The following is a 14,209-nucleotide window of genomic DNA, read 5'->3' as shown; positions in this document are numbered from 1 at the left end:
TGTTGTTTCCTTGCCTGTTTCCGCGATACGTATTCTTGGGTGCGTGATTCATGATATCTCACTAAGCTAGGACTATAAAACAGGCTTTACAGCTTGTTTTTACAAGCACACAGACACGAGCACACACGAAAACAAAATATATAATGAACACACACACATGCACGTACACGCACATACATATCCATGCACACACGCGCACACTAACACGTAAGCGCAGGGGGGCTTGTGACGCAAAGAAAGGACATCACGGTATATACTGTCACTGTCGGGGTCTCAGTACTCCTTTGATATACTTGCTATGACCCCGTCAGTGACAGTATAGACAATGATGCCCTTCTATGCCCTACGAACCCTGTGGATGTAATCACTTCTGTTACTTATATGTCATCCTTCATTATCATGTATAGAGGTCGGATTCCGGCATCCTTTTATTGAGTCGGTATATTTGGGGGGCGTGGTTTATGTGTGTGCGACACAACATATAAGTGTGGCAATATCAACAATGGTCTTAAGGAGATAAGTTTGAAATCGTGTATATTGTGTGACTGACAAATAAAAATAAAAGCAATGGCACACTGTATGACCTAATGAGATAATTCATCACCCACAAAGAAACGTCGAGATGTAGTCATGCGTTATGTTTTTCAACTTTGAAGTTAAGAATGAAGCGGCTGCATCTGGACATGTTGCACACTAACACCTGAACCAGTTTTGTAAAATCACGTGTGTCCCAAGGCTATTCCTCCTTTTGATAAGTTGATCGAGTCTGGACGTAAAGTTTATTCGTCGACAGTCGCTGGTAGATACCTCGCCAGTGAGCATGCATTATGTTATATGTTCTCTATGATCATGGAATATGGTGGACTGAAGAGCTGACTGTCTCCTGAATTGTACTTACATTTATATTTGTGACAACACGGAACATTACAGTCCTTCGTACTCATTCGCACCACAGGGTCAAGGTGGGTTTCATGGTAGCACGTCGGTTGAAAGCTGGTACTTCACAGTAGCACATCGATTGAACGAAGTAGTAAACAGGTGCTTTATGATTTCCACACAGGTTCAGCCGGTAACGTGCCGTAGAGTAAACAGGTGCTTCATGATTTCCACACAGGTTCAACCGGTAACGTCCTGTAGAGTAAACAGGTGCTTCATGATGTCCACACAGGTTTAACCTGTAACATCCTGTAGAGCAAACAGGTGCTTCATGATTTCCACACAGGTTTAACCTGTAACATCCTGTAGAGCAAACAGGTGCTTCATGATTTCCACACAGGTTCAACCTGTAACGTCCTGTAGAGGAAACAGGTGCTTCATGATTTCACACATTTAACCTGTAACATCCCGTAGAGCAAACAGGTGCTTCATGATTTCCACACAAGTTCAGCCGGTAACGTCCTGTAGAGGAAACAGGTGCTTCATGATTGCCACATAGGTTCAACAGGTAACGTCCTGTAGAGCAAACAGGTTCAACCGGTAACGTCCTGTAGAGCAAACAGGTTCAACCGGTAACGTCCTGTAGAGGAAACAGGTGCTTCATGATTGCCACACAGGTTCAACCGGTAACGTCCTGTAGAGCAAACAGGTTCAACCGGTAACATCCTGTAGAGCAAACAGGTGCTTCATGATTTCCACACAGGTTCAACCTGTAACGTCCTGTAGAGTAAACAGGTGCTTCATGATTTCCACACAAGTTCAGCCGGTAACGTCCTGTAGAGGAAACAGGTGCTTCATGATTGCCACACAGGTTCAACAGGTAACGTCCTGTAGAGCAAACAGGTTCAACCGGTAACGTCCTGTAGAGCAAACAGGTTCAACCGGTAACGTCCTGTAGAGTAAACAGGTGCTTCATGATTGCCACACAGGTTCAACCTGTAACGTCCTGTAGAGCAAACAGGCTCAACCGGTAACGTCCTGTAGAGCAAACAGGTTCAACCGGTAACGTCCTGTAGAGTAAACAGGTGCTTCATGATTGCCACACAGGTTCAACCGGTAACGTCCTGTAGAGCAAACAGGTTCAACCGGTAACATCCTGTAGAGCAAACAGGTGCTTCATGATTTCCACACAGGTTCAGCCGGTAACGTCCTGTAGAGCAAACGGGTCCTTCATGATTTCCACACAGGTTCAGCCGGTAACGTCCTGTAGAGCAAACAGGTTCAACCGGTAACGTCCTGTAGAGCAAACAGGTTCAGCCGGTAACGTCCTGTAGAGCAAACAGGTGCTTCATGATTGCCACACAGGTTCAACCGGTAACGTCCTGTAGAGCAAACAGGTTCAACCGGTAACATCCTGTAGAGCAAACAGGTGCTTCATGATTTCAACACAGGTTCAGCCGGTAACGTCCTGTAGAGCAAACGGGTGCTTCATGATTTCCACACAGGTTCAGCCGGTAACGTTCTGTAGAGCAAACAGGTGCTTTATGATGTCCTCACACGACACACGCGAGCTCCTCACAGTTTAAACATTACTGTTTTTTAGGGTTACACAATGTTTACGCACGGGTGCTTCACGGGTTGTACATATATTGTACTCTTGGGTAGTACACAGATCTGCTTCACAGGCTCTGGACCTCAGAGGAGTTGAGCATTGAGGCTCATCCCTTAAAAGCTTTGCCAAGCATGAATCACATCTGCCGACCCGTGAAGATTCGGGTTAGAATTGGTCTTCAGTAACCCGTGCTTGTCGTAACGGGATCAGGTGGTCAGTCTCCTGACGTGGTTGACACATGTCATCGAATCCCAATTGTGTAGAACGATGTTCATGCTGTTGATCACTGGATTGTTTAAAACTATTTTCACTCACTCACTCACTAATGTACCATGGGTATTGCACGCGAGTGTTTCCTGCTTGTCAACACGTGTAGTGTCAATCAGGTCTATATGGGTTTGCACACGTGTTGCACACGGGATGTGCACCTTCCCAACGACGCTCTCACCTGTGCTAACACTGGTTAGTAGTGCATGGAACACGTTTTCAAAAGGTCGAATGTGACAAAATATCTGAAAGGCAAGCGAAAGTATACCGAGTGTGTGTGTGTGTGTTTGTGTGTGTGTTTGATGTGGCTGAAAATTAATAAAAGTGTAAGTAAAATATGATTGTACCTATTTAACCAACTTTCAGAGGCGAAACGGTTATAGAACCTAGGGCTTGGTAATTAGATGTAAAAGTAAACTAAATTAGTTAAATGAAATAAATGTTTTGCAATCACGTAACTCCTTGCGTGTTTAGTAAGTAGTAAATCCATTCTAAAAAAACATCTAGATATTTCACGATATATGCCCGTTATCCGTTGTTCTAAAACAAATTACAGTTTACAAAATGATACTATGTTGATTTATTCTTTAATGTTGACTAAGCGCCGGTATTGTTCAAAGTCAACAACTGACCTGTGCATTGAAAAATGAAAAAGAAACCATGAATAAGTGCCGGGCCAAGAGGTACCACATGGTAGCACCTCCAGAAATGTATTGTCCCAGAACAACCCCACATGTCTTTAGTTTATGCCGCCTTTAGCAATATTCCATCAATATGACGGCGGGGAACACCAGAAATGGGCTTCACACATTGTACCCATGTGGGGAATCGAACCCAGGTCTTTGGCGTAACGAGCGAACGCGTTAACTACTCGGCTTCCCCCACCACCCCTCCACATGAAAGGACCAAAAATACCGAATATTTATGTGTCCCGTACGAGAAAGAAAAGAAGTATATGATTAAATAAGCACAAAAATAGGCAGATTTAAAATGTTTACTTGAGTGAAATACATATTGTACATTTTGGATAAAGTATTAAGTTTGTGGATACATAAGAGAGCTAAATAATAAATCATTGTTAAATAAAGCTTAAAATGTAGAAAGCTAAAATGTTCATTTGCGTTACACAACACATGACAGTACGTTATTTAATAAAGTTTTAAAATGGTGATTAACGACAAAATGTGACATTAAGAGTCACAGATTAATTCTTACATATAATGCATTCAATTTGTTAAACGAATAAAAAGTTGAATTTTAGTGTAACACGTCATCACATAATTATGATACACTGTTAAACCAAGCGTCAGAATAATAAGTGCAAGAATGTATATTTACGTGTCATATGTCAAAAAACAAAAGATACATTTTGAACTACAGCGTTAGAATGATACGCTTAAATGTTTACGTTCGTGTTACACATACAAACATGCTTGAAATACGTTTTTAAATAACCTGAAGAAGTAGAGCGTTGAAATGTTTATTTACATATCGCACATCGATATGGTTTCTACATTTCCGTCGTCACGCCGAAGACCCGGGTTCGAATCCCCACATGGGTACAATATGTGAAGCCCATTTCTGGTGTCCCCCGCCGTGATGTTGCTGGAATATTGCTAAAAGCGGCGTAAAACCAAACTCAGTCAGTCAGTCCTACATTTTCGCCATTTTCGTCCTTCCGCCATCTGCTCTTGTTGTGTTAGTGAGTGTGTTGGTGTCACTTTATCAGGGCGTGTCACGGAAACAGGAAAGTTCGATATGGTCTTAAACGTTTTGGTGGAGGAAACAGCACCGGAATGGTACTGATGAGTATAGAAACACAATTATTGACACTATGGCATACGTGTCCATGATCACAATCTCACCCAAAATGTTTAGCTCTGTATAAACGACTTAATACATTCACATGTAAACAAGACGCTAGACACATGAACTAATTTTTTTCAGTTTACATTCATGGAGGTTGGTTACAAAAAGGTTGACAAGTATAGCATGTTTCAGTTTCCAAACATGGAGATTGGTTATACAAAGGTACACAAGTATAACATGTTTTAGTTTACATGCATGGAGGTTGGTTATACAAAGGTTCACAAGTATAACATGTTTTAGTTTACATGCATGGAGATTGGTTATACAAAGGTTCACAAGTATAGCATGTTCCAGTTTCCAAACATGTAGATTGGTTATACAAAGGTACACAAGTATAACATGTTTTAGTTTACATGCTTGGAGGCTGGTTATACAAAGGTTCACAAGTATAACATGTTTTAGTTTACATGCATGGAGATTGGTTATACAAAGGTTCACAAGTATAGCATGTTCCAGTTTCCAAACATGTAGATTGGTTATACAAAGGTACACAAGTATAACATGTTTCAGTTTGCATACCTTGATGTTGGTAAGAAAGGGTTTATAAATCCACTTTTCATTGTGCATGTTCTTTGGTTACATAAGTCCAAAGTTGCCACATGAAGATTTTCCTGGCAACATAAAGGTTGACAAATACTAGTATAGTATAGTATATATTTTTAGTTTGCACACAGGTAAGTTGATTACTTAAGTCCAAAGGTTGACACGTGTACTATTTTTCTGTTTCCACGCAAGGAGAATGGTTCATAAGTCCACATATTTGCCAGTATGCAGTATACACACAGGCAGGTTGATCACTTCAGTCCAAGGTAGACCCATGGACTACTTTTCAGGTATACATCGGGGTGTGGAAAGGGTATTGTCGCTTCTGTCAAAATAAGTCAAAGGTTGATACATGTACTATTTTTACATACGCCAAGGGCGACAGAGAGTATATTTGGTTTTCAGGGGACATGGGGGTCTGTTGCGTAATGTCAATGGTGCCGCATACAGTGTGTTGCTTTTGTTCACAGTTGTGGATAATTCCTTCTTGATTAGCACTTACAGGTTGAGGGATTCACAAGCAAGTGCGTTCGTAGAACGTATAGGATGTGCCAACTTCTTGACTGCTTACTGGAACGGACAGAAACGTTTCGCTGGACAGGTAGCACTCGCTATTCGTATAGTCGAGCGAAGTGCAGGTAAAGGTGCTACTATTAGCGGCGAGACATAGCTGACGGCAAGCTGCCTCGGTGACGCCGGAAACGTGATCATCGTTATAACCACCAATGGAACGATCTAAATAGCGGACGGCGTCGTATCCCCAATCGGTGCAGTCTGTGGAGAAAAACATCCACATTTAACACCATCAACACTTTATTTCAGGTGTGAAGTATTAAGTGGACAAATAGAGAACTAGAGGGACCCAGAATACAGGGGTAACACTTAAACTATACAATAGGGGTAACAATTACTCTGGGCATGAGCAGTGATACTTACACGATGCAACAGGTGTAAAAGTTTTAGAACACATTAAAGATCAAGGTTTACAATTTGCAAATATAGGAACACTTTCAGTATGCATTTAACTGTAAAATCCAAGCATAAAACAGGAGTAACATTCAGAGTATAGCTTTGAGTGTAACTCTATACAGTAAGCCAAGCAGTACATGTGAAACAATCTCCTTCCTGTTGACGTGCACCTCCAACATTACCTGTGATACGAGCTCTCCTTCCTGTTTGATACACTCGCTCCTTAGTGTTGACCTGTATTTGTAATATTACCTGTGACACACTTTCCTTCCTGCTGACGTGCATCTGTAACATTACCTGTGATACACACTCTCCTTCATGTTGACCTGTATTTGTAATATTACCTGTGATACACACTCTCCTTCCTGTTGACGTGTATCTGTAACATTACCTGTGACACACACACTCTCCTTCATGTTTTGTAACATTATCTGTAACATTCCTTCCTGTTGACGTGTATTTGTAATATTACCTGTGACACACACTCTCTCCTTCATGTTGAGTTGTATTTGTAACATTACCTGTGATACACACTCTCCTTCCTGTATGACGTATTTTGTCCTATCCTGTGATGACTCTCCTTCCTGTTGACCTGTATTTGTAACATTACCTGTCACACACTCTGTCCTTTCTGTTGACGTGTATCTGTAACATTACCTGTGACACACGCACTCCTCCCTACTGAGAACATGATGCCGGGTTGACAGTTGCAAACTCCTTCATTGCAATAGGTGTGTTCAAGACTGCAGTCGCCATTACTTGTACAAGCACTGCCAACGAAGTCGGAAGCTGAAGCAGAACCATCAAGTGAGTTGAAAAGTGACTGAATATGTGACATTGGTTGTGTGCCAGCTGGGGACACCTGATGTTGACTTGACACGATCACCCTTTGGGGAAACGACCATGGGTCTTGGGCGTGACGAGCGATCGTTCTAACCACCAACATAAACTACCGGGCAAAATAAACTTAACTCCTTTAAAGTAATTGTATAAAAAGACAAAAAGCTGGTACAGGTTAGAACCCAAACAGAAAACATTCGCCAAAGCGCATCATGGTGCCGATGACAAATCAGGTGTCAGTAATACAAACCCACTACGAATATGCCAAGAGGACTGGCCAATATGGGGCGTCACGACGTCAGCTGCCAAGCGCCTTCAACTGCAGCCAGGCAAACACCACAGACCCAAGACTGTGTAGTATATGAGCCTACTGCCCCTTCTGTGGAATGGCCTTAACCCGTCTACACCGTCAACGCAGACTGGAATGGACACGTGCCGTGACTAGTAGAGAGTGCTCTTTGCAGATGAAAGTCGGTTCAGTCGGTTCAGAAACGATGACACATTTCGAGTCTTTCGACGTAAAGGAAAATGACCGACGCCAAACCGCGTTTAAGATGTTCGCCATACGTTTGATGGAGTAGGCGTCATGGTATGGGGCACCATTAGCGGCCAGTGAGCAACAAAGACTGGTTATCATTCGAGGAAGTGTGAATGCCCGGTGATACAGGGATGAAGTGTTGAGTCCTTTTGTAGTGCCCTTTATTCTCGCCACAAAGCCTAGAAGAGTAGCTAGATTTGCAACACGACAACAACGCAAAGCCTCACACCGCTGGAATTGTTCTAGAATATCTGCACAATGTTAAAGGTCAACGTGTTGCCTTGGTCAGACTCTCTTTGGACTCTTGGAGGGATTCCTACTGACGTCATCAGCCGAGTGACGACGTCAATGAGGAGGCGATGTATTTGTGTGTATGGATGTCCAGGGTGGTCACACTCGCTGTCCCATTATTTTTTACTCTTTATGCACTTTTTAAAAGTGATTTGTGTAATTTTTTTCATTTTGACCTCTTGGCTCAATCTCAACGGCTTGCTGCAGCAAATGTAAGACCATCGTTACAGTGTCTGCAGTCAAATTATTGGAAAATGATTTGTGTTAAAAATATTTATCACCAATTTCACAAATGTCTTTGTTTCTGCTATTTTGGTCAAGGGAAATCTAAAAATAAATGTATTTTTGCCCGGTACTTTATACCATGTAATATATATCCTTTTCTGACGTTCCGAACTGTTTCTCATGCACCTGACATCCTGAACCTCACACCCTGTGCCCTCACACTCCTGCAATACTACAACCTGTACTCACAACCTGTAATACCTCACAACCCTGTACCTCAAGTCTATACTCACACCTCGTACTCTCACACTCCTGTACTACAACCTGTACATCACAACCTGTAAATTACCGTACCTCACGCCTCCACTCTCACATTACCTCACACCCCGTGCCTGTAGCACACACCCGTGCACTCCTGTACCTCAAGCTCTGTACTCTCACACCCTGTACCTCACAACCTGTACCTCAAGCTCCATACTCTTACACCCTCACACTGCCTCACACAAGCCCGTAGCTCACACCCTGTACCTCACAACCCGTGCCTCACAGGTACTCCGTAGCTCACCTCACACCCTGTGCCTCACACCCTGTACTCTCAAGCCTGTAGCTCACATCCTGTACTCTGACATACTGAACCTCACAGCTCCGTACTCTCACCCTGTGCCTCAAGCCTGTAGCTTCACAACTCACACACCTGTACCCAAGTCTGTGCCTCCAACTCACACCTGTACCGTCAAGCTCTGTAGTTTCGAACGCGGTACTCTGGACTCCTGAACTCTCACACTCCTGTGCCTCCAGAAGCTCACACCCCGTGGAACCTCACACCCCGTACCAAGCTGCCTCACACCCCGTACCTCAAGCTCCATCTCGCCTAGCTCACACCCCGTACCTCACACCCTGTACCCAAGCTCCGTAGAACCTCACACCCCGACACCTCAAGCTCCGTGGCTCACATCCTCTGATCACTATTATCCAGACTAACCTGAAGCCTACAGCTCACCCCGTACCTCATCATGCTCCTCACACCCCGTACCTCCACCCTGTACCAAGCTCTGTAGCTCAAGCACCCTGTACCTGGACATACTGAACCTCAAACCCTGTACTACACCGTGCCTCTCACAACACCCATGCCTCAAGCTCTGTGTAGCTCACACCCTGCAATTTCAGCACCTCAGGCTTCAAGCTCCGTAGCCGGTCCCTACATCCTGAACCCTCACACCCCTGCAATACCTCAAGCTCCAGCTCACACCTGTACCACACCCTGTACAAGCTCCGCAGCCTCACACCCTCATTCCGAAATCCTGATACACCTAGTACCACACCCTGTACCTCAAGCTCCGTGGCTCACAGCCTGTACTCTGGACACCTTGAACCTCACACCCCTGTACCCCTCAAGCTCCGTAGCTCACACCTCTTCTGTACCTCCACTCACACCCTGTGCCTCACATACCAAGCTCCGTAGCTCGGAGCCCCCGTACCTGGGACATCATGAGCCTGCTTTTACCCCGTACCTCAAGCTCCGTAGCTCACACTGCCCGTGCCTGGAAACTGAACCATCCTGTACTCACACCTCTGTCCCCGACATCCTGAACCTCACACCCTCCTCCTCCTGTAGCCACCCCATTACCTCCATGTAGCCACCCTGTACCTCAAGCTCCGTAGCCACCCTGTACCTCCTCTTGAAGCCACACGCTGCCATACTCCAGCTCTCCACTCCTGTACCCCTCAAGCTCCACAGCTCCACCCCTGTTTCAAGCTCCCTACTTCCATCCTGTGCCTCATCCATACCTCACTCCTTATCCAAGCTGCAGTTTCACACTCCTGTACCTCAAGCCTGTACCTCCACCTCCATGCTCAAGCTCCCATACCTCACACCCATGCACATGCATCCTGAACTCCACACCCCTGTACCTCAAGCTCCACCTAACACCCTGCACACAAGTATCCCTGTACTCATGCACACTGTACCTCAAGCCTCTCCATTCCTCACAACATGTACCCACACCCCGTGCTTTCAAGCCTTTTCACACTCCTGCACTCCATTCTGTACCTCCCTGTAGCTCGAACCCCGTAACTGACATCCCGTGAACCTCACACTCCTGTACCTCAAGCTCCGTAGCTCACACCCCATTACCTCTGCAATCCAAGCTCCGTAGCCTCACACCCCGTACCTGAAATCCTCCCTCACACCCCGTACCTCACGTGCTTTACCTCCCCGTAGCTCACACCCCCGTACCGACATTGTGAACCCTCACATACCTCAACCTCCGTGCCTCATTTGTCCTGTACCCTCAAGCTCACATGTACCTCCACCCCGTACCTCAAGCCTCCGTACCCCGTCCATGCTCACCCGTGCCTCACACCTCTGTACCTCAAGTCCGTACCTCAAATCCTGCTCCTCACACCCCGTAGCTCACACCCCGTACCTGACATCCTGAACCTCACACCCCAGTGTACCTCAAGCCTGTAGCTCACCCCCGTACCTCGCTCCGTAGCCTCCTCAAGCTCCAGTGCCACCCCGTGCCTCCACCCCGTGCCTCAAGTCTCAGCCAGCTCACAGCCTGTACCTCTTGTAACTCACACCCCGTGCCTCACGTCCGTACCACTTACCTCCGCTCCCGTAAATTCTCAAGCTCCTGTGGCTCACAGACCGTGCTTGTAGTCCTGATCTCAAGACCTCACACCCCGTTACCTCACACTCCGTGCCTCACTCCGTCACCCCGTGCCTGTAGCCCTGTACTACACCCTGTACCTCACACCCCCGTACCTCACACCCTGTACTCAAGCCTCACCCCGTGCCTCACAACCCGTGCCTCCAAGCTCCGTAGCTCTCACACTCACCCTCGTACCTCACTCCACACCCTGTACCTGCCTCAAGCTCCGTACCTCACACCCCTGTACCTCCTCCGTGCCTCACACCGTGCCATCCTGAACCTCCACCCCGTGCCTCAAGCTCCGTACCTCACGTGCCTTGTACCCTGAGCCTGAACCTCACACCCCGTACCCCTCACCTCAAGCTCCGTAGCTCACACCCCGTACCTGACATCCTGAACCTCACACCCCGTACCTCAAGCTCCGTAGCTCACACCCCGTACCTGAAGCTCCTGAACCTCACACCCCGTACCTCACACCCCGTACCTGACATCCTGAACCTCACACCCCGTACCTGACATCCTGAACCTCACACCCCGTACCTCAAGCTCCGTAGCTCACACCCCGTACCTCAAGCTGCCTGTAGCAATCACCCCGTACCTCAAGCTCCGTAGCAAACACCCCGTGCCTCAAGCTCCGTAGCTCACCCCGTTCCTCAAGCTCCGTAGCTCACACCCCCGTACCTCAAGCTCCATAGCTCACACCCCATTACCTCAAGCTCTGTAACTCACACCCCGTACCTCAAGCTCCGTACCTCACACCCCATACCTCAAGCTGCGTAGCTCACACCCCGTACCTCAAGCTCCGTAGCTCACACCCCGTACCTCAAGCTCCGTAGCTCACACCCCGTACCTCAAGCTCCGTAGCTCACACCCCGTACCTCAAGCTCCGTACCTCACACCCCGTACCTCAAGCTCCGTACCTCACACCCCGTACCTCAAGCTCCGTACCTCACACCCCGTACCTCAAGCTCCGTACCTCACAACCCGTACCTCAAGCTCCGTACCCCACTCCTCATACTTCTCACTCCGTACCTCAAATCCCGTACCTCACACCCCGTACCTGACATCTTCACTTCATTGTGACCAAGTCCCCTCTCAATAAAAGATGTTACTCTCACCTCGAGGCAGTAGATACATCCTTGTTCCAGGGGAAGCAAGGGTGGGTGAGTAGATCTTGTCCGGACTGGCAAACGCTGTAGCATGGCCTGTGCACCTTCCAGAAGAACCCAGAGTCTGGAAACTGTGACAACGAACATCATGGAAACATTTTCCTAAACAATCCAGTTTCCCTAAAGAAACCTCCCACAATACGTACTCGCGCACTTCCACATTATCGAAAGCGGGTAACGGTCCGACTTTCTCATTGACACACTTCTGACAATAATGGAACTTCAGGACAAAAATCACGACAGCAACTTTGTGGATCAGCGACATGCTGATCCTGTTCTCATCAAACAGCCACTAAAGCATGGTCACAGCTACTGACTTACTTTACTAGCTGTCTTGCATTAAATATTCAGACGACTCTGGTTCTATAGAGACAGCAATAGACCGATCCAGTCTCGGCCGATAGGGCCCGCCCACTAGCTCTCGTCTTCGTTTCAGATGTTTGGTGGGGTCAAGCATTGATTAATCGCTATGGTGCCATCGCCGGCAAAACGTGATTGCGTTGTTGATGAATTCTGCTTGTGGAACTTTGGTATCCGTCGTTTGTGAATGACATTTAAGAAGGAAAGTTATCCGTATTTGATTTGAAATATGTTTCAGTTGTCAAATTGCATCTGGCGAGTGAAAATGAGTTACATGCCTGATAATATATCGTATAATAAAGCTACTGAGAGTGGGAAGCGTATTTTCTATCGAACCAATCTATCAGGCAATTCACGTCCGTCAAAGAAATTAGCTGGGGAAGGGTAACTGATCATGATTTTTTCTTCAAAATCCATCTTAATTTAAAACAACAACAACAACAACAACCGTGAACATGTTGCAGATCGCTTCGGTATCTATAAATAGATTGTCAACTTTATTTGTTTATCCGTTGTTCAGTTTTAGTGAAACCAATAATCTGACAACATGGGTTTCTATCTTTTAATGAATTAAAGAAGGGTAACTAAAACCAAGCGAAGCAACATTTCCCATGTCCTCTACTTCGCTCACCTTATCTGTCTGTATATATCAATGTAAACGAATCAATCACAGCATAACTTATTGGATCTCATTGGGGAATCTGGAAAAGGGCTGTAAACAGTATGTTTCCAGGGATGTATCTGCACCTGTCCAGTAGCTAATATTCAGCGGCAAATCCGTGGTAAATCTCAAGAAGAATTCCCTCTTCAAATGGTTTAACATCTGGACACCATCCTAAAATAACACTGAATATAGGGAAATCCTTTGCGAAGCGATCCTTTGTTTACATAGGTTGTGCGGTTCCACGTGCTGTCATCGAAACCTTGTGCAGACCAAGTGATGCAGTAACTTTGATACAAGACAAATCTTATGGATAACAACTTCTTGGTTTATTTTTATTTTCCAGAACGTTTCTGGGCTAGTTCTTGCCCCTTTTCAAGTGAAGATATGTTTATTTACATATTTGGCAATTTCTTTGAGGTGAAGGTCGGTTGAATAAGAGTAAACACAATCGCCATGTCCAAGATATTTTTATGGATTAAACTTCTTTTTAATTATAAAAATAATTTCCATAAAAATATCTTGGACATCAATGTACAACTTCTAAATGCCACTGAAAGACACAATCGCCATGTTCCACCGATTACACTTTCAGCGTATATTTTGAGTATCTTTCAGATATTTTTTCATGAAACTAATTTCATTATCTACATTTAGCCTTGTTCTATACCATATCCTTGGATATAGGGTATACGGTTTTCATTCTGTCAAGGGTTTTGTTTGTTTGAATAATATTTACATAAGAAATTGATATACTGAGTGTAGTACACCATATTTTTAACCCTTCAACAAGTATTAGAAGAACAAACGAAGGCGTAACTGCAACATGTACTTAAATAGTTCTATGTGATAAATGTGATGTATGTTGTATGCCTATGTGTTAACTGTGATATATGGTCTATACCTATGTGTTAACCGTGATATATGGTGTATGCCTATGTGTTAACTGTGATGTATGATGTATACCTATGTGTTAACTGTGATGTATTGTGTATGTCTATGTGTTAACTGTGATGTATGGTGTATGCCTACGTGTTAACTGTGATATATGGCGTATACCTATGTGTTAACTGTGATATATGGTGTATGCCTATGTGTTAACTGTGATATATGGTGTATGACGATGTGTTAACTGTGATATATGATCTATACCTATGTGTTAACTGTGATATATGGTGTATACCTATGTGTTAACTGTGATGTATGATGTATACCTATGTGTTAACTGTGATGTATGATGTATACCTATGTGTTAACTGTGATATATGGTGTATACCTATGTGTTAACTGTGATGTATGGTGTATACCTATGTGTTAACTGTGATGTATGATGTA

General features: G+C 45.0%; 1 protein-coding gene across 1 annotated transcript; it reads right to left on the bottom strand.

The window, feature by feature from the left end:
- Window positions 1–5,200: 5,200 nt before the first annotated feature.
- LOC124254822 lies at window positions 5,201–12,144 on the bottom strand. Its single transcript, XM_046688667.1, has 4 exons — window positions 11,803–12,144; window positions 6,794–6,925; window positions 5,843–5,941; window positions 5,201–5,235 (listed from the first exon to the last, which is right to left on the bottom strand). Exons 1-4 carry the CDS (start codon window positions 12,116–12,118, stop codon window positions 5,201–5,203), a joined length of 582 nt encoding a protein of 193 aa, XP_046544623.1. The 5' UTR covers window positions 12,119–12,144.
- Between the last annotated feature and the right edge of the window lie 2,065 nt (window positions 12,145–14,209).

Source organism: Haliotis rubra, unplaced genomic scaffold, assembly GCF_003918875.1.
Source record: "Haliotis rubra isolate DU_JTF1 unplaced genomic scaffold, ASM391887v1 Scf584, whole genome shotgun sequence".
In the NCBI taxonomy this organism is placed as follows: Eukaryota; Metazoa; Mollusca; class Gastropoda; order Lepetellida; family Haliotidae; genus Haliotis; species Haliotis rubra.
Note: the sequence above shows the minus strand (reverse complement) of the source record. Positions and strands in the feature narration are given on the sequence as shown.

Excerpts from the sequence above, each read along its gene's own strand:
- LOC124254822 (XM_046688667.1), bottom strand. The coding sequence starts at position 12,118 with ATGTCGCTGATCCACAAAGTTGCTGTCGTGATTTTTGTCCTGAAGTTC. Across the intron at positions 5,942-6,793 it reads GAGGAGTGCGTGTGTCACAG|ACTGCACCGATTGGGGATAC; the intron begins GTAATGTTACAG and ends TTTTCTCCACAG. Across the intron at positions 5,236-5,842 it reads CGTCACCGAGGCAGCTTGCC|GAAAATCTTCATGTGGCAAC; the intron begins GTCAGCTATGTC and ends TTATGTTGCCAG.